We start from the raw sequence: 19759 nt of genomic DNA, 5'->3' as shown, positions 1-19759 counted from the left end.
TCTGATGTTTGTCATTTATTTAAAGCTCTTTTAGCTGCAGTGTTTAGCTTTTACACATTTGTTTTTTCATAAGGGATGCTACATTTACCTTTGACAAACCAAGTCAAGTCAAAGTTTATTTATAGAGCACATTTAAAAACAACCTCAGTTGACCAAAGTGCTGTACAGTTATTAAAATAGAATAAATCATACACAACTGGGTATAAATAAAAACAATAAAAAGAATAAAATACTAAAAACAGTAAAACAATAAAATAAAATAGTAATAAAAACTCAATCCAAAACAGAGTTAGAGATACAAAAGACAAATAAAAGGGTAAAAAGTAAAAAGAAAGCCAAGGATTCTTGCCTAGCTGGGACCACCACTGGTATTACACAGGTGGCACCCTGTTTAACGAGCAAAGATGGAAATTATTTGGCTCTGTAGCGCCCCCTACATTATTTCCTGAGCTCCAAGATTGACGAAAATTTATAAAATTTGGTAGGTCGCCCGCGGGGCAGGTCGGTGTCGGCAAAAAGGCCTTTCTGTGTGGAGTTTGCATGTCCTCCCCTTGTCCCCCGGGGCTTCCCACAAAAACATGCAATGATCCTGGTCGCTATAGTGCCTCCCTCTGGTTAGTCGGGGCGCCTGATGGGAGGGAGAGGAACCAGTGGGAAAAACGTGATCCTCCCACGCGCTACGTCCTACCGGGGAAACTCCCCCGTCAGGTGACAAGAAGCGGTCTGCTAACTCCTCATGTCATGGAGGAAGTATGAGTCCAGTCCTGGGCTCTCCCCAGACTGACAGGGAAGAGGTGGCCAGGATCATGATATAGGCAACTGGGTGATAAATAAATGGGTTACAAAATCGTCTGATAAAAAAATAAAAAAATTCGGTAGGCATATAGAACTCTTCCAGACGAACAAAAAAGTCAGCAGGACCCATATCCTAAACTCTACAGGAAGTTGGCCATTTTGATTTGTATGGCCATTTTTCAACATTTGCACGTGTCATACTTTAACAAACTCCTCCTAGAGGTTTAACCCGACCGGCTTCAAATCTGGTCAGTCCACTCATAAGACATACAAAGATAAATTGAGAAGCTCTTAACTTTATATCAAAGGGCGTGGCCATGGCGAGGCCTCAAATTTCACTATCGCCATAATAGTCTAGACTGAACTGTCCAAAAAAGTGAAAGTGAGGATCATTTATGGGTACAAGTCGGGAACTGGCCTACTTTACTTATTTCAAGGGTGCTGAATCCTGAAGCATTTACTCCTAGTAATCTGAATCGCTACATATGCATATGGTCTCCGTGACTTAATTATAACGTATATTTAAAGGCCTGTAGGAAGAAGTGAATAAATCTAAATCTCCACTTAGCATGCTAAGGGCGAAAAACAGAATTTGCACAACCAAAAAAGACACAAAAATACTGAAAAAAACACTAAATTATTTTAAAAAGTAATTTTCTGTCTTTTATTATTAATTTGGTGTCTTGTTTTTTACGTTTTTTTTCTGTCATTTTGTGTCTTTTTTTGGTCATTTTGTGTCTTTTTTTTAATTTAGTGTCTTTTATTAGTAATTTTGTGTCTTTTTTGACCATTTTGTTTCTTTTTTTGTCATTTTGTTTCCTTTTTTTGGTCATTTTGTGTCTTTTTTTGGTCATGTTGTGTCTTATTTGGTAATGCTGTGTCTTATATATATATAATACCAACTTTTAAGGTGGAATTAAGCATTATTTGTGTCATTTTTTAAGGCCGACATAAATATTCAATCAATATCACTTATCAAATGTTCCAGTTGGTATTTTGCATATATATATATATATATATATATATATATATATATATATATATATATACATACAAAAGGCACTGAGCCTCCACTATATCCTTGCTCTGACTCTAGACTATAGATCTAGAAACTTAATTTCCTCATCTTTGATTGCCGACTTACAAAAAAACTAAGGGGTGATGGTCCAATGACTGTGCAAGATGGGCAATTTGGTGGCCATTTGATACAAATGAGAAGGTCAAAAACTCAAAATTTCGCTTAGGAACCATTTTTTTGGACTCAGCACCCTTGAAATATGTAAGGTAGGCCGGTTCCTGACTTGTACCCATAAATGCTCCTCACTTCTTATAGAAGGCCTTTTTTCTGAAATCCGTCTAGACTATAAAAGAGGAAGTAGTTTTAAACATGAGTGAACATTGTCCAATCTTGTCCAAACCTCACGTATGATCACAGACCCGGCCTGAAGACATCTTTGTGACAATAATGAGTTATAGACACAGCGCCCCCTACCTCCTCAGGAAGTTACTGTCTCTATACTTTGATGTTCTTCTCCCAGGTGGTTGATCTAATCCACCTCAAACTTTGTCAGAACAGCCTTAAGGAGTGTATGATGCTTCACTGTGAGAATTATAACTTTTGACTGGGGGGCGTGGCCTTGGCGACATAGTGAAATTCGATGTAACGCCATGACATAAGAATCTGCTGTTACTCCACTACAAGTGTTCCGATCTTTTCCAAACTTCTCAGGTTTGATACAAATCACAGCCTGAAGACGTCTGCAGGACTATTTTGAATCATAGTCATAGCGCCTCCTGCTGGCAACAGGAAGTGACATGTTTTATACTGTGATGTCCTGCTCCTTACTGGTTGAACAGATTGACCTCAAATCAGGTCAGCAGAGACTCAACACCTCCATGATGCTAGATTGTGAAGCTTTTGTCATTTTATTGCATGCTGTTGCCGTGGTGGCCATCCACACCGTGAAACAGGAAGTTGTTGTAACTTCACCATACATTGTCCAATCTGCCCCAAATTTGTTATAATTCACAAGGGTCCATGCCTGAACACATCTCTATCTCAACATGCAGTCAAAGTCATAGCGCCCCCTACTGACAACAGGAAATCAGCCTCATGCTACAAACTTCATCCGATTTACATGACATTTTCAATGTCTGAAACCATTGCAGTGCCTGACAAAAAGACAGCATTGTCCTAACAGTGTCTATGGAGTTCATCAGCACAAAGCCTATCCCAAAAGAAAAAGAGAGTTAAAAATAAAATAAATTACATCAGGAAGGCAAATATTGTCAAATAGATGCTCCCAATCAAGTTTGGATGCATTCAGAGAGAGTACACAACATGAAAAACCTATTTTGGTTAAACAAATAAGTTTCTCCACAACTGTAGATGCTGACCACTGGATGAAGATCTATGATTATCATTATCAGATAATGCTTGGTTGGTATTGGCACCATAATACAGTTTCAATAAGATTTTTTATGTCTTATGCCAGGTTTCACATGATCAGGGGTGAACCTGTTTTTGTTTTATGTGGCTCTGGTTCAAGGGTTACCATGGGTGTACATGTGCAAGATTTGAATGTTTATCACATTATTATCAGAAAAAGATGCAAATATAACCTTCAAAAAAGATCATCATACACATGTGTTTTGTATAAAAACCACAATATAATACATTACATAAAGATAATGTAAAAACATCAAACACCATATGCAGTCATGGAAAAAAATATTAGACCACCCTTTTTCTTTAATTTCTTGTTCATTTTAATGCCTAGTATAACTAAAGGTACAATTTTTGACAGATATGATAACAACAAAACTAGCTCAAAGGAGTTTAATTTAAGAGCTGATATCTAGCCATTTTCTATGGTAATAACCTTGATAACCTCTTGATAACAACCAAAATCATTTTAAATAAATATACATGGAGTAAACATTGTATGCACTAAGCAGTACAACTGTGCATAAAAAGGCCCTGAGGGTTAAAGGGTTTCATTATGATGATTTTGCATTATGTCTCCTGAAGTTTGTGATTTTTTTTTAATTTCTTTTAAACTTTATCAAAGCAACATGGTGCAATACAAGACAATACACCAACGAAACACCGTCACAGGGTTTCAACAATACAGAGGCAAGCTTTCATACAAAAACATTGTAAAGTGTACACGAATTCAAAGTTTTTATAGCTTTCATGTTGGTAGATTTCTTAATAGACTTAATATATTGTTTGGTTTCATTTTCAATGACAAGAAGGAGAGGTTTTTGATTAATGTAACAACATTTATGGATATGCCATTTTTTCTTTTGCAAAAGGAAAGTCAGTGAAACCAAACAGTATTATGTTCAAAGCACAGGGACAAATGAGGTTCAATCAAAAAAAGAAATCAGGTTACAAATATCTTCCCATAATTTAGTTGAGAAAGGGAAAGACCAAAATAAATGAAAAACATCTTCAGGGTGTCCTTCACAGTAAGAGCAGTTTAAGTCGATGTATTTCTTAAATCCTTGTAAAGAAAAAATGTAGATGGGTAAATTCTGTGAACTATCTTTAAAGATACTTCTTTATCCTTATTATTGATTATATATCTAGCAGGTAAATTCCAGATCTTTTTCCAGTTAAGGTTTTTAATAAGGTTATTCCAATAGGTTGTTACATATGGAGTTGATACAACTTCTTTCTGAAAAAAAGAGTGTGGAGTTTAATTTAAGAACTGATATCTAGACATTTTCCATGGTTTTCTTGATAATAACCAAAATCATTTTAAATAAATATAAATGCAGTGAACATTTTATGCGCTAAGCAGTACAACTCTGCATAAAAAGGCCCTGAGGGTTAAAGGGTTTCATTATGATGACTTTGCATTATGTCTCCTGAAGTTTGTGAACAAATGTCAACATTTGTGAGGCTCCTGGGAAGTAAGTGTCGCGCGATTTGATGACGACGGACTTATGCGCCCGAGAGGAAAGTCAGGAACCAACTTCGCTAACTAGAAGGTAATTCAAATTAAATGCAAGCATGGACTAACGATAGCTTTAACTACTGCGACCAAAAAATACATCAAACAAAGTATATGATGACCATATTAGCTGAGTGTTACACTGAGCTGTTTTTAGACTACGTGAGGAAAGTTGTCCGTATGACGTTAGCACAGACAGCTAGCAGTGCGGCTAGCCGTTAGCAGACGGACCCACTTGTTGCAACATGACAGTTTAAGTTTGGCATGTTAAACAGCACCTTTCTTTTTTTTTATTTTGTGTTTATTTTTTTTACATCAGTAAGTTATGGAGGAAAATAACAACATGCATATATTAACCAAACACTCACTTGTGATACCAGCTGTCACATTTTCGATTTCAGTCAGATAAAAAAGTAACTTTCGTAGCTCAGCTATGTCAACTTATCTCATATCGTCACACTGTTAAAAATAATCACTTAAGTCATTTTTTGTCAAAATTGTTTTTTGTTTTTTTGCCTAAATCATCTCCTCATGACGCTGGTCACCTATGGTAAAATCACCTACATCCTCAGTTGATCAGATCATGTGATTTTACCACTTTAAGATAATGGCCTATGTCAAGTGTGTGACTTAAGCGGATTTATTATGCCTAAGTCAGAATAAAATGTGACTTAGGCAATTTTTAAACATGCCTTTGTGACTTAAGCAAGATATGGTAACACTTTATTTTGAAGGTGTCTACATAAGAGTGACATGAGCGTGTCATAAACATGACATGGGATGTGTCATGAATATTAATGACACTTTGAAGTAACATTAATGTTCATGATACTTGTCATGTCATGTTTCTGACAGGCTTGTTTGACTCTTATGTAGACACCTTCAAAATAAAGTGTTACCGTTTCTTGCTTAAGTCACAAAGGCATGTTCAAAAAATTGCCTAAGTCATTTATTTCTCTTAAGTTACATAATTTACACACAGTGTTATTACTATGCCAATAGCCATCCTTTGTTACATCCTTTTTGAGTGAAATGATCAATAAATGTCATATGTTACACTTTTGGTGAAGTTTTATGTGTTTCCTGCAAAACTTGGAAAAAATGAGTTAGGCGATTATTTTAACAGGGTGACGATATATTACTGTGGCAGTATGTAAATAACATTCAAGCAAGTACTTTACATAACTTCAAATTCGAGGTACTTGTACTTTACTTTAGCATTTCCATTTTAAGCGACTTTAGAAGTGCATGTTGTACTTTTTTATCCATTATGTTCATCTGACAGTTTAAGTTACTTTTCAGATTACAGTTTTTCATCCCCTTGCTGTTCATTGTATCCGGTGACCATATACAGGTGCATCTCAATACATAGAATATTATGGAAAAGTCAGTTTCCAGTAGTTCAAGTGAAACAGCCCCAACCAAGTATTGAGTGCATATAGATGGACATACTTTTCAGAGGCCAACATTTCCATATTAAACAAACTTTTTAAAATTGGTCTTTTGTATTATAAAATTTTTTTGAGACACTGAATTTTAGGTCTTTCATTGTAATCAGAATATATTAAATAAATTAAGACGTGAAATGCTTCATTCTGTGTGTAATGGATCTATATAATGTGTTATTTCCACTTTTTGAATTGAATACTAACATGAATATACGTTCTATGATATTCTAATTTATTGAGGTTCACCTGTATCTCCAGAAGTGTTGACTTTGAATGTTTGTGATGAACTGAAGGATGAAATGTTCCTTTTTTTAATTTCATTTTTTTAATCTACATAAACTATTTAAAACCCTTATCAGCAGTAATGTGAATCTAAACACATCATATATGATAAAAAAAAAGGTAACATTTTATTTCACAACAAGTACTTTTACTTTTCTTACTTTAGGTGCGCTGACAATACTTACTTAATACTCACTACTTAAGTAAGCTTTTGTTTGCAGGACCTTTACTTGTAGTTATTTAACGTGTGATTTTAGTACTTTTACTCAAGAAAAGGCCCAAAATACTTCCTCCACTTGTGGCAATATGCTTTGTTCTCACTCGTGTGTTGTGCCCCAGGTTTTGAGCCTTGTGCTGGCAATGGGGGACATGAAGACCCCAGACTTTGACGATTTGCTGGCAGCTTTTGACATTCCTGACATTGATGCCAAAGAGGCCATTCAGTCGAGTCCAGAGGAGGAACGAGATGAGGTGGGGACCAATGCAGAAAAGAGAGAAAGTGGGTCTCCTTCATGCTTTCCCTGCCCATCTGCCTCACACAGTGACCCTCCTGTGGTCAGTGTAATTGTGAAAAACACAGTGCGGTCCGAGTCTTTTGAAGAGGAGGACAAGTCTGTCAGGGATAATACCGACAATCCCTCAAGCAGTGGCTCAAACTCTCAGGTTCAGGTCAAGGTGGGTGACCTCACCTCACAGCTCAGTCCCCAAATACCTGCTGATGCCCCTGTGGAGCCCCAAATTGCCAATGGCTTTGAGGGTTCTGTTTCTAGGGATCAGGGGCAGTCCAGCACAGAGTCCTGGCACCCTTGTTCACCATTGAGGTCCACACTGAATGCTAATGAGGTTGAAAGCGATGAATGCGATGAGGTTGGATCGAAGCACACGACTGATGTCATAAACTGTTTAACACCGCTCCTAAGCATCCAGACTTCGACGAGTACTGGTCCCAACTCCCCCCCTTCTCTCTCCCAACGCTCAGTCAGTCCTCACCTTCCTCCTCACTCCCCTCAGAAAGAGGAAACTTGTGTCATCGGTAATCCATCATCCTCCCCTTTACAACGAAACGGGAGTATCAAGGCTGGAATTAAGCGTGTTTTGCATTCAGATGAAGAAGAGTCAGAGCCAGACTTAGGGAGCCCACTGGTGATCCAGGAGAGCCCAGATTCTGAACTGTCCCCGCCTCCCAAATTTAAACGCAGAGCAAAGCTCCGGTCGGAGCTGCTCGGATCTCCTACAACCACTTCCTGTCTTGATTCTCATCCAACTCATCAGCCACCCAAACTTGAAAATAAGAGCCAACCTACCACCAACCGTTCTCCCTCCACAGATCCTCAACCACGGAACCCCCGGGACCGCCTCCCCACCCTCACCACGGGCCCTGCACCAGTCCAAGAGGAGAAATACCCCGAACATGTGATTGATGAGAGGGACTCGCCTGAGAGCCCACCGCCCAGTGAAACAGGTCTTGTTGTCCCCAAGAGAAGCAGCAGCCCTGATTTGGCCCAAACAGCAGCAAACCACAAGTATGTCTGTCACCAAGAAGAGCTCACGGAAAATGAGCCCAAGGAAGATCAAGAGCCACGAGACACTGAGGAGCAGAGTGAAAAGGTGGCGGCAGATGGAGAAAATGTAAAAGAGGAGAACTGTGGTGCTGGCACTGAAGATCCTGCGTCCACTAGTGCTGCAGAGACCGTTTCATCTCCAATGCGTCCCCTCAAAGTTAAAATCAGAATGCCTACAGGGAGCCTCACAAGGACTGCGACTGGTGTTGCAACTAAAAGAAGTGGAAGAGCCGCTACAAAGAGTGCGAATAGTTCAAACCCTCTACCAGAACATCACAACACAAGATCCAAGCGGGAGTTATCACAGCCACCTCAGTTACCTGCAATGTCGATGCTCCAGGATGCCTGTGCTGCAACTCTGGAAGGTGCCAGTACAGTTAAAGACAGAACAGTGGACCCCAAACCAAAAGTATCGCCTACAGCTGTTAGCATTACCAAAACTGCAGCCCTGCCCTCCATCTCCATCTCTACTCCCAGAGTCAGCCTGGGTGGGGTCAACCCTCGCAGCCTGAGTCAGAAAACTGTGAACAGTGGAGTGACACTTCCTGCACCTTCACCTCTGCTCACACCTCAGAGTGGCAGCAGACCAGCTTCAATAGTTAACAGCACTGGAGCAATCATATCCAAGACTCAGACCAACCTGGTAGAAGCTTTCAACAAGATCCTTAACAACAAGAACCTGCTGCCCAGTTATAAACCAGATCTGAGCTCCCCTCCTCCTGCAGAGTGGGGCCTTCCTCTCCCCGCACAGGTAAGCTGTCATTTTGGACATTGCTGTATAATTAGACGTTATAGATAATAACATGCGATATGGACAGTTTGTCTGAAAAAACAAGCAAATTGAATACAGTACGTAGGGCTCTGGCCAATTGTGATGGATGGACTTTTTTTTCTGACATTTAGGGACAAAATGGATACATTCATCAAGTAGATTATCTTCAGTTTAATCAGCAGTGTAGTGAATGTAGAATTAAAAGGAAAATGTAAAATATTTTAGGGGAGACTTTTGCTACTACTGGGGCCACTTTAAAAAAAAAATCCCAATTAGTATATCAAGTTGTTGTGGTTAATGTTTTATTTTAAATGTGAAATGAGCTCAGATTAAAATGCATACTGTAATCACCACCTTGTGCCAACACGAGTAAATAAAAAGCATACCATTATGGGTGCATTGATATGTAACAACACTGGTTGTGTCAGTGTAGATTACGGATAGAAATGGAAACTAAATAAATTGAATGAAAACAGTCGATGGCTTAATGTAAGATATAGATGTCTGCCTAAACTAGTTATATTAATCCTTGGTGGGAATTTTGGCTGTAGATCATGATTTTTTAGTTATCTTGTACAGCAGCTGGATTCTCATAAAATCTCAAGAGATTTTTGCCATTTGCACCTCTTCATTTTTTAAACTGTTAATCTGTATTCAAAATAATTGTTAGTTGCAGCTGTAATTGTGCTATCGTTGTGTGCCACGAACCCATAACAGATCGACAAGTTGATCCAGCTGTTTTGCTAAGCATTTATGGTTAAATTTGAGAATGACAGGAGCTCAACATTATCAAAGATAGAATCAAATCAAAATCAAATCAAATCAAATAGTCTTTATTGTCATTATATAGTTCACTATACAACGAAATTGAAAGTGCCACTGCATAAGGTGCATAGTTATGACAATCAAAAAAAAAAAAAATAGAAGATATCTTGGGTTTCATTCATGTAACCCTACAGGACGAGGATGTGTACAATGATATTGCATTTTTAACAGTGTTGTGGGTAACAAATTACAGGCTAAATTCCTCCTCTAATAGAACTAGGCATAATAATTGTGGTATGCATAATTTATTGACCCGCGTACAACATCGTGTTACATGCCTTAATTTCATATTAATGTATGTATCTAAGATTTCATTGATTGATTCATATTTTAAACGTAAAAAAATAGAGTTGCAGTGGTCAAACATTTTATTACAAAAGCGCAGATTATTTTACAGCTCAGTCTTAAACTAAACATTCTGCCTGTTTTCCCAAACCTTGGTCCCTTTCCTGAAGCTCAGGTAAAAAAAAGTAATCGTTTTCAAAATGAACATAAATCTAATCAGATGAATGTCTGATCCCCTGCAGGGTTACCGCTGCTTGGAGTGCGGTGATGCTTTTGCTCTGGAGCAGAGCTTGATGCGGCACTACGATCGGCGCTCACTCCGGATTGAGGTGACCTGTAATCACTGCGCCAAACGGTTAGCCTTCTTCAACAAATGCAGCCTGCTTTTCCACGCCAGAGAGCACAAGGAGAAAGGCTTGATCATGCAGTGTTCACACCTGGTGATGAAGCCTGTACCTGTGGAGCAGATGATCAGCCAGCAGGAGCCCACAGCGACTGGTTGGTCAACATTGTTTTGGTCTCAGCACTATAGTTTGTCCTTTTTATTTTACTGCTGTGTGCAAATTTGCTTCTCTTTGTATATTCATCATTGATCTCTTTTGTCATCAATCAGGATCACCATTATTAGGGCAGGCCGCCACAAACCCAACACCACAGCCACCTCAAGCAGCATCCAAGAAGAAAGCAGAGGCAGTGCAGTACATCAGTAATAACTGTCCTGAGTGTCAGGCTCAGTTTAACAGCAGAGAAGAAGTGGCCGCGCATTTTCAAGAAATCAAAGCAGCACAAACCTCTGTGAGTCTTTTGAGTGTGAGGAAAAAAAGAGCAAGAAATGTAGGTTATCTTTCATTGATATGAAAATGAACTTAACTTTCTTCTTTCTGTTGTTCTGCAGTCATGCACAGAGTGTTCTCCTCCGATGCTGCTGCCCAACAGCTGCAGCACAGCAGCTCATCAACGCATCCACCAAGGCAGCCCGCCGAACGTCTGCCCAGAGTGTGGGGGCACGGCCAAGCAGCCGCTGTTTCAGACGCACCTCGACGAGACCTGTTTACACTTTGCACGCCGCATTGGATACAGGTGTGATATCAAATCAAATCAAATCAAACTTTATTTATATAGCGCTTTTCATACATAAAAATGCAACACAAAGTGCTTTACAAAAAAAAGAAAGAATAAAAACAAACAATAAAAATGACAAAACCCACCCCTTCCTCCCCCACATACACATCTGTAAGTATACATACACAAACATGCACACACGCATTTAGTCACGCACGCACACAAACACACTCAGACTCACACACAGCACATATTGATTGACAGTGTAGAGACATGGCAAGGCACCGAGGATCCAGATGAGGAAAAAGCAACCTGTGGGAGCCTCCACACTCAGAGGTGGCAGAGCCCACAGCCGTCACAGAGACCACCAGGACCCGGGTAGACCGGGTCCTGGACTCCACACATGGTGCAGAGCCGCCTAGTCCCCCGGGCCCAGGGAGTCTCCAAGACCACATCCCCACGGGCAGACCCAACACACCCCTCAGTTCCCATGAGGGAACACTGGAGCTAAAAACTAAAAGACTAGAAGACAACAGGACAGGGTAAAAACTAAAAGACTATAAGACAACAGGACAGGATAAAAACTAAAAGACTAAAAGACAACAGGACAGGATAAAAACTAAAAGACTATAAGACAACAGGACAGGATAAAAACTAAGAGACTACAAGACAACAGGACAGGATAAAAACTAAAAGACTAAAAGACAACAGGACAGGATAAAAACTAAAAGACTAGAAGACAACAGGACAGGATAAAAACTAAAAGACTAAAAGACAACAGGACAGGATAAAAACTGAAAGACTAAAAGACAACAGGACAGGATAAAAACTAAAAGACTAAAAGACAACAGGACAGGATAAAAACTAAAAGACTAAAAGACAACAGGACAGGATAAAAACTAAAAGACAACAGGATAGGATAAAAACTAAAAGACTAAAAGACAACAGGACAGGATCAAAACTAAAAGACAACAGGACAGTATAAAAACTAAAAGACAACAGGATAGGATAAAAACTAAAAGACTAAAAGACAACAGGACAGGATAAAAACTAAAAGACAACAGGATAGGATAAAAACTGAAAGACAACAGGACAGGATAAAAACTAAAAGACTAAAAGACAACAGGATAGGATAAAAACTAAAAGACTAAAAGACAACAGGACAGGATAAAAACTAAAAGACTAAAAGACAAAAGGATAGGATAAAAACTAAAAGACTAAAAGACAACAGGACAGGATAAAAACTAAAAGACTAAAAGACAACAGGACAGGATAAAAACTAAAAGACTAAAAGACAACAGGATAGGATAAAAACTAAAAGACTAAAAGACAACAGGACAGGATAAAAACTAAAAGACAACAGGACAGGATAAAAACTAAGAGACTAAAAGACAACAGGACAGGGTACAAACTAAAAGACTAAAAGACAACAGGATAGAAAATAAAAGATATAAACTAAAATACAACGGGAAATAAATAAATAGTAAAATAATCAGTTGAAAGCTCGACCAAACAGTTGGGTCTTGAGCCTGCTTTTAAAAACATCAACAGTCTCTGCGTCATAGTTATACCCACATAAATTCTGTTTATATACCCCTTTTTCAACAGTTCCTTCTCTCTGCAGATGTTCCAGTTGCCTGGTGGTGTTTGGCGGACTGAACTCGGTGAAGTCTCACATCCAACAGGCTCATTGTGATATGTTCCACAAATGCCCCAGCTGTCCAATGGCTTTCAAATCTGCTCCCAGCATACAGAACCACATCAGTGCCCAACATCCAACACTTACTGAAGGACAGACCATGTAAATATATATATATATACACACAAACACACATATACAATGTGCTTTTTCTCATAAGAAGAAATGTTTTTCTTTCAAATAATTGACCCAGTTTGTATCATTTCACAGGTCAATCTATAAATGTGTCATGTGTGACACAGTTTTTACAAATAAGTCCCTGCTGCACGTCCACTTTGACAATCACTTAACCAATCAGAAGGTGCATGTGTTTAAATGCCCTGAGTGCACCAAGCTGTTTTCTCAGAGGAATTCTCTTCTGGACCATTTCAAGGTAAAAACATGCTTATATACAGTACAGGCCAAAAGTTTGGACACACCTTCTCATTCAATGCGTTTCCTTTATTTTCATGACTATTTACATTGTAGATTCATCAAAACTATGAATGAACACATGTGGAATTATGTACTTAACAAAAAAGTGTGAAATAACTGAAAACATGTCTTATATTCTAGTAAGCAAAGGGTGGCTACTTTGAGGAATCTAAAATACAAGACATGTTTTCAGTTATTTCACACTTTTTTGTTAAGTACATAATTCCATATGTGTTCATTCATAGTTTTGATGCCTTTAGTGAGAATCTACAATGTGAATAGTCATGAAAATAAAGAAAAACGCATTGAATGAGAAGGTGTGTGTCCAAACTTTTGGCTTGTACCGTAGACTAATCTATTTCAGACAGTGTTTTTAAGGCCAAAAAAAAAACCTTTTTATAATATCTCACTTTGATTTTTTTCCTCTTCTCCTCAGACCCATAAAACTCCCGCATTAAAACAAGAGCTGCCTTCACCTCCAGCTGCTTCCTCTCGTTCACGGCCTTTAGTGAAGTTGGAGAGCTCAGATGCAGATGAATGGATGGATGACAACAAAGAAGATAAAGTGAAGCCGGGGCGGGTGAAGACCCCCTCAGGGTGGAAGTGTGCGCCTTGCCATGCACGCTACACAGACCGGGAAGACTACATTACCCATATGGCTGAACAACACAACAAGGTCCACCGCCCTCACTGCTCCCTGAAGTTTATCATTTTACAAAATGAAATCAGTATCATAGCTATAATCAAATGTATATTGTTTGTGTTGCGTAGAAACTGAAGAAATTTCCTTGTAACAAGTGTGAGAGCTCCTTCACTACCACCTCCAGTATGAGACGTCACATCAGAGACAAACACAAAGGCATGAATCGTAGCTTTCGCTGCCAGTGAGTATCCCACATTCTGCATCTTTTATCCACATTATGACACCAGTTCACTTGAGACTGGCACATTGTCCAAAAGTTGAAACCGTTATAAAGAGGATTTCAGTTGTAAATACTCACTGATTTTATGTGGTTATCGCTCTGAACGCCAAGCAGTTTCAGGAATTAAAAAAAACACAAAACATTTTTGTGCAGCCTCATGTCCATGTGAACAGTCTGCAGTTTTATCAGCCAATCTATTTTTCCCGTGACTGTTGGTCTCAGTGGAGACATTCATGGCTTTAGAATTTAATAATTTTCACAGTATGTGGTTAGTGCAAATTGTTTATTTTTGGCAACATTTTAAGTAAAACATGTAGAAAACAGTTATTTTGCTTAATATCAAGTTTAAGTGTAAATTGAGTTACTTTTTGTAAATTATGTTAATGCCACACGTGATTTGATTTTAATGATTGAAAAATCAGATGACAATTTATTTTTACAGTACAGAATCGACAGAAAAACACCATATTAAAAGATGTCCAGAAACTGAAAAAAGTCATATTATAGTATATTGATTTTTGTCAAAAATGATCAAATTAAATTTAAAAATAAAATTAAATTAAAATGCCTAAAAATGCTAGAAGTGGCCCAATTATACTCATACCTCATTATACTGCTGATACATGAGGTAGTATAGTTTGTCCAAAAATAGCAAAAAAAACACCATATATTTTGGGATGTCTAAAAATGACCCCCTCAATAAAAAGTCATACTACAGTATGTCGATTTTTGTCAAAAATGGTCAAATTTTAAAATGCCTAAAATGCTTAAAATGGGTCAATTACAGTCTTTTGATACATATTGGAGAATAATATGGCCAGAAATGTCAGAAAAACAACATATTATGGGATGTCCAAGAATGACCCCCCTCCAAAAAAAGTCATACATGCAATGCATGTCGATTTTTTGTCAAAATTGGCAATCAGTATATTGTTGTTGTGGCTGTGACAGGGAGTGGAAAGACTGCCAAGTAGTGTAACTATTCAGTTTTTTTGCCAAATTGTATGTAATGTTCTGCCTGGACTGGTTTAGGTCTGCAGCCTGGGGCTTGGTAACATAACAAGTCTAAAACTGAACTTCAGGTGACTCTGTGATTGAAATAAGATTAAAATAATTATGTACAGTGCAATAAGTTTCTTGAACCGTCACTGCAGTCACTAAATCACAACAGTATATGTGTGAATATATAAGTGACCTGTGTGTGTGTGTGTGTGTGTGTGTGTAGGTTCTGTACTGAGGGTAAGAAAACATTCAGCAGCAGAGCGATGTTGGAGAGGCATGTTCAGCTGAGACACAGTGTGGAACCGCTGAGCCAGGACACACTGACGGTAGGCCACTCTTATCCTTTAAAAAATCAAATGGAGGGCGTCCCGGTGGCTCTCACTGGTAGATCGCTTTCCATTAAGGCTGAGTCCTTGCTGCGGCGGAGCCGGGTTCGAATCCGGCCTGTGCTCCCTTTGCCGCATGTCTTCCCCTCTGTCACCCCCTTTCTATCTGTCACTTTCAATAAAAAAAGCATAAAAAATACCCAAAAAATAATCTTAAAAAAAAAAAATCGAACGGGAAACACCCTTTAACCCATTGACGCCTAAAACGCCTGTAAAACCTCTGGGCGATTTTAAAATCAGCCCCTAAAACCTGAAGTTTTTCTGGAAATTAAACAGAAGTGTCAACGCTTCTACTAAATAATAGATTTTTCAGCCTCTGTAGCAGATAGAAATTAAATTCAAAAAGTATTTGAGAGCTTATACAAATACTACAAAACGACGTATCCGCTTTTCAGGCTTCAATGGGTTAAGACGTTTTTGACGGGAGTTGACCTGATTTTCCGCGATCACAGGGAGGCGAAGATGAGGCCGGCAGTTCCTCAGAACACGACGGCACGGCGGCTGTCCGGAGGCGGAGAAGGGCTGTGAAGATGGAGCCGGATGAAGACTCCACAGATGGAACGAGTCCAGTGAAGAAGTTGCGAACCTCCTCCTCTGCTCCTGCTCCCTACTCCCTTCCCGAGTCTGGGTTTCGCTGTGCCCCCTGCGGCTTCACCACAGAGGACAAGGCCTCCTTCCTGGAACACATCAGCCTGCACCGGCGTGGAGGGACGGAGGGTGGCGCCAGTCAGCAGTGTCTACAATGTGGTGCCTGCTTCACATCCATCTCCTCCCTGTCACGCCATCGCTTCATCAGCCACAAAGTGAGAGATGGATCCAGTGACAACCAGCAATCCCTCAGCGGCCACCCAGCAGCCTCCTCTGGTAACAGCAGGAACCACGAGGATAAGAGCTGCTTGGACGGTTCAGCACCAGCATCGCCCTCCTCTCAGTCCTCCAAAGCTCAGGGGAAGGAAGAGGAGGGCACACTGGCCTGCCAGGTGTGCGGCAAACAGTTTGAAAAGGCTTCAGATCTGACAACGCACTTCAGAACTCACGGTATGGCTTTCATCAGCGCAAGGAACGCCGGAAAAACTTCCTAAGGCGGCGAATACGTGCAAGAAGAGAAGTTTCGGTAGGTGATGAGAAAATATTCGTAAGTGCCTTATTTACTTGTTATCAAAGTAAGCACACCTCTGCACTAATTTCACCAAAGAACAGAGTTTGACCGTGACTAGATTGTAAAACAATCAAATGTGATTTTCACTTAACCTTCTACTCGTGGCGCTCAGGATCTAATGCTGCATTTCTGTGTTCAGTGATGATACTAACAAGATAAGTCAGGGGTGTCAAACTCAAATACACAATGGGCCAAAATGTAAAACTTGAATAAAATCGCAGGCCAACATAGAACAAATAAACCTTTTAATATATACCAAACATGTTTTGCTTTAACATTAAATATGGAACCAGCAACGCTTATAAACATACAGTATATAACTAAATAGTGCAGACATGCAAAATCAAATTTCAAATAAAAACACATCAGTGTCATTAATTTATTATATAAAAATCGTATGCCTCTTTTCTATTTGCATCCTTCTGATTTAAATATCAAAATATAGTTTTTCAACAGGTTAATACATTTAAAAATAAAATAACAATTATAAATCTAGTATTAGCGGTAAATGCGCCGCATAATACCGGCGGGTCAGCTTTTATAGTACAATAATAATATAATAATTTGGTATTGCCTCGCGGGCCAAATAAAATTACACTGCGGGCCAAATTTGGCCCGCGGGCCAGAGTTTGACACCCCTGAGATAAGAGCTCCACCATTGTCAGTGACTAGTTCGCTGCTGTGACCACGTACACATAATTATGTGCCTGTAAAGAACTGTGATGCTACTGTGATTTTGACGGCTGTTTCAATGATTGTTGATGGACAGCGATGGAATGTGTCTGTATAGATTTCAATATTTTCATGATTTGTATATTTAGATAATCACCACAGTAGTTTGGAATATGTTAGCTCAGTTACTATTAAATGAGTATACTTTATTACCAGCCGTTTTCCAAAACATACAATAACATTTAAGATTGATTTGTACCTCTAAAAGCAGCCATTTGCTTTCATACATTTTATATGACAACTAATTTACAGAGACTTCCTTAAAATAGGTAATCTATTGTTTCACATAGTGTTTCCTGACTGAGCTGCAGTAGGGGAATGCCTTTGTACTAAAAAGACTTTACTTTTATTTGCCAACTAACATATTTCTGAGCAGAATGATGATGCAATATATTTGGAAGGAATGTTTTCCCCTAATAAAGGCAGGGGCTGAAACATGGTGATTCTTAACACGTACCAATAAATTCGTCTTCACATTATTATTTTTTTCTAGTTTTATAAACAAATGACCTGCACAATTTTGGGTGTTATTCATTCATTATTGTTAACTGTTGGGCCAAATTGGGTCGTGGGGGGCCGATCACAGGGCCGACACATAGAGACAGACAACCATTCACGCTCTCATTCACTCCTACGGACAATTTAGAGTCGCCAATTAAATCTAAGCTGCATGTTTTTGGACTGTGGGAGGAAGCCGGTACACATGTACACTCCACACTGAAGAGCTGCAACCCAGATTCAAACCTGTGATCCTCTTTTTTTGGGTGTTTTTTTTCATGCCAGTATGGACAGGAGGAATAATAACTTAAAATATATCCTTGTTTGTTTGTTTACTGGTATTGACAACCTGTATTTGCAAGTTTGGAGTCTGTGCACATTTACAATTATATTGAACTGAAGTTAATTTGGAATACCAGAAGATACAATCTAAAAACTTAAACTATGTTTTGGGAAATGGTCAGCAATAATCAGAAGTGTTCACATTTAATAGTTAGAGGGGAAAAAATGGAAATGTTTAATACCTTTTTTTTTTTTTTAAGTGGAATGTACAGTACTGTATATGATTTATTCCTTCTGTGAGCAAGAAATGGAAGTAAAATTATGTATTTTAGCTTTTGGTTTGTGGGATGGATTTGTCTAAATGTTGTTTATAATGTCACTGTAAAAAAAAAAAAGAAAAAGATCATTATGTATGTGATTATTGTTATTCCATATGCTTCCCTAAGATAACATGTTGAATCTTGTATATTTAATTCAGTCTTTGGCACTGCTAAAAAAAGAAAATGATTCTGTAAACTATATTCAAATAATCAAATGTTCCAGCATGGCTCAGTGACTGCCGGCATTAATCAGGTTGCTTCTGATGGGCAGGTGCAAACGCAGAGGACTTGATAGTTAAAAGTTCAAATCGATGACATCAAAGGAGAATCCGAAAGGAGGGAAACAAATGCTGAAAGTTCGGAGATACTGTATTTGAAATGTTTGAAAATGTTTGAAATACTGTATTTGTGTGTTTGAAAAAACTACCTAATACCTGTTTTTTGTTTTTGCTGTTTATGTCTGGTTGAAATATCTGCATCACTGAGGTTTTTTCCCTTTTAATGTGCTGTAATCAGTGAACTGTGTGTGCTTGTGTTTACTTTCTCAGGAGATTACCCAATGCTTTATTACACACTGTTCTATATAACTTTGTTTTTGCATTGGCTAAACAATTTCTAAACAAATGTTTATTAAAAAAAATAAAAATGAAAATAAAAATGGGCACATTGTCTTCTTTTGTTGTTGTTTTTGTCTTCCAATACCATTTAAACAGCAACAGAGTGCCTATATATATATCATTCTTTATTAAGTTTAATCGGTCATCTTCCAAGTACAGTATCAAATACAGACTTCCATTCAAGGTGACAAACATATATTCCTCTTCATTCTTTTAAAATATACTTTCGTTATAAATATATAGAGACCAAATTTTAAACGCAATAATAAAGAAATATTTCCACAGGTTAACAGGTCATTTGATTATGTGTATTTCTTAATTATGTAGGGTCAGCAACCTGACTAGCACGAAGTGGCTCAACCAATTGCACACTAGCAATAACTGCAAGAATGTTGAATGTTGTTAAATGTTGAAGTGCCCTCTCAGCTGCATGCCAAATAACCCCTCGGATAAGGATGGCAGCATTCTTGTATAGTGCTCATATTTCTGTTTGTTTCCCCTTATTCTCCCATTATGACATTTGCATATTTTGTAAATGAGGGAATGTCATCTAAAGTAGTTGAAATGGGAACTGTGCATAAAATTTGTAATCACAGCGGGTAAAAAAAGTACATTTTATCTGTACGTATTTTTATTTTTATTTTTTGTTTTTTTGTTTGTTCGTTTTTTGTTTCGTAATTCTCTGCTTTTTTACATCATGGCCAGGGGACTACAGATGAAAACTAGCCTTCTGG

The 19759-nt window shown here is 38.5% G+C and overlaps 1 protein-coding gene across 2 annotated transcripts; it reads left to right on the top strand.

Annotated features, from left to right (window-relative positions):
• The first annotated feature begins 4717 nt into the window (after window positions 1-4717).
• On the top strand, window positions 4718-19069 carry znf687a (zinc finger protein 687a). 2 transcript variants are annotated; one of them, XM_059339336.1, is made up of 11 exons: window positions 4718-4794; window positions 6827-8800; window positions 10174-10429; window positions 10545-10726; window positions 10827-11011; window positions 12618-12794; window positions 12903-13065; window positions 13543-13782; window positions 13878-13990; window positions 15255-15357; window positions 15870-19069. In XM_059339336.1, the coding sequence occupies exons 2-11, from the start codon at window positions 6848-6850 to the stop codon at window positions 16497-16499; spliced, it is 4002 nt and encodes a 1333-aa protein (XP_059195319.1). In that variant the 5' UTR covers window positions 4718-4794; window positions 6827-6847; the 3' UTR covers window positions 16500-19069. The 2 variants fall into 2 exon arrangements, with proteins under 2 accessions (XP_059195319.1, XP_059195318.1); XM_059339335.1 differs by lacking the exon at window positions 4718-4794 and having other exon boundaries at window positions 5618-8800.
• The last annotated feature ends 690 nt before the right edge of the window (window positions 19070-19759 follow it).

This window comes from Centropristis striata, chromosome 8 (assembly GCF_030273125.1).
Source record: "Centropristis striata isolate RG_2023a ecotype Rhode Island chromosome 8, C.striata_1.0, whole genome shotgun sequence".
In the NCBI taxonomy this organism is placed as follows: domain Eukaryota; kingdom Metazoa; phylum Chordata; class Actinopteri; order Perciformes; family Serranidae; genus Centropristis; species Centropristis striata.
The sequence above is the reverse complement of the archived record's forward strand: the minus strand, read 5'-3'. Positions and strand labels throughout refer to the sequence as shown.

Bases quoted from the DNA above. Each gene is read 5' to 3' on its own strand.
- znf687a (XM_059339335.1), top strand. From the start codon at position 6,794: ATGCTTTGTTCTCACTCGTGTGTTGTGCCCCAGGTTTTGAGCCTTGTG. The intron at 10,430-10,544 runs GTTGGTCAACAT...GTCATCAATCAG, and splicing joins GCAGGAGCCCACAGCGACTG to GATCACCATTATTAGGGCAG. The intron at 15,358-15,869 runs GTAGGCCACTCT...CCGCGATCACAG, and splicing joins TGAGCCAGGACACACTGACG to GGAGGCGAAGATGAGGCCGG.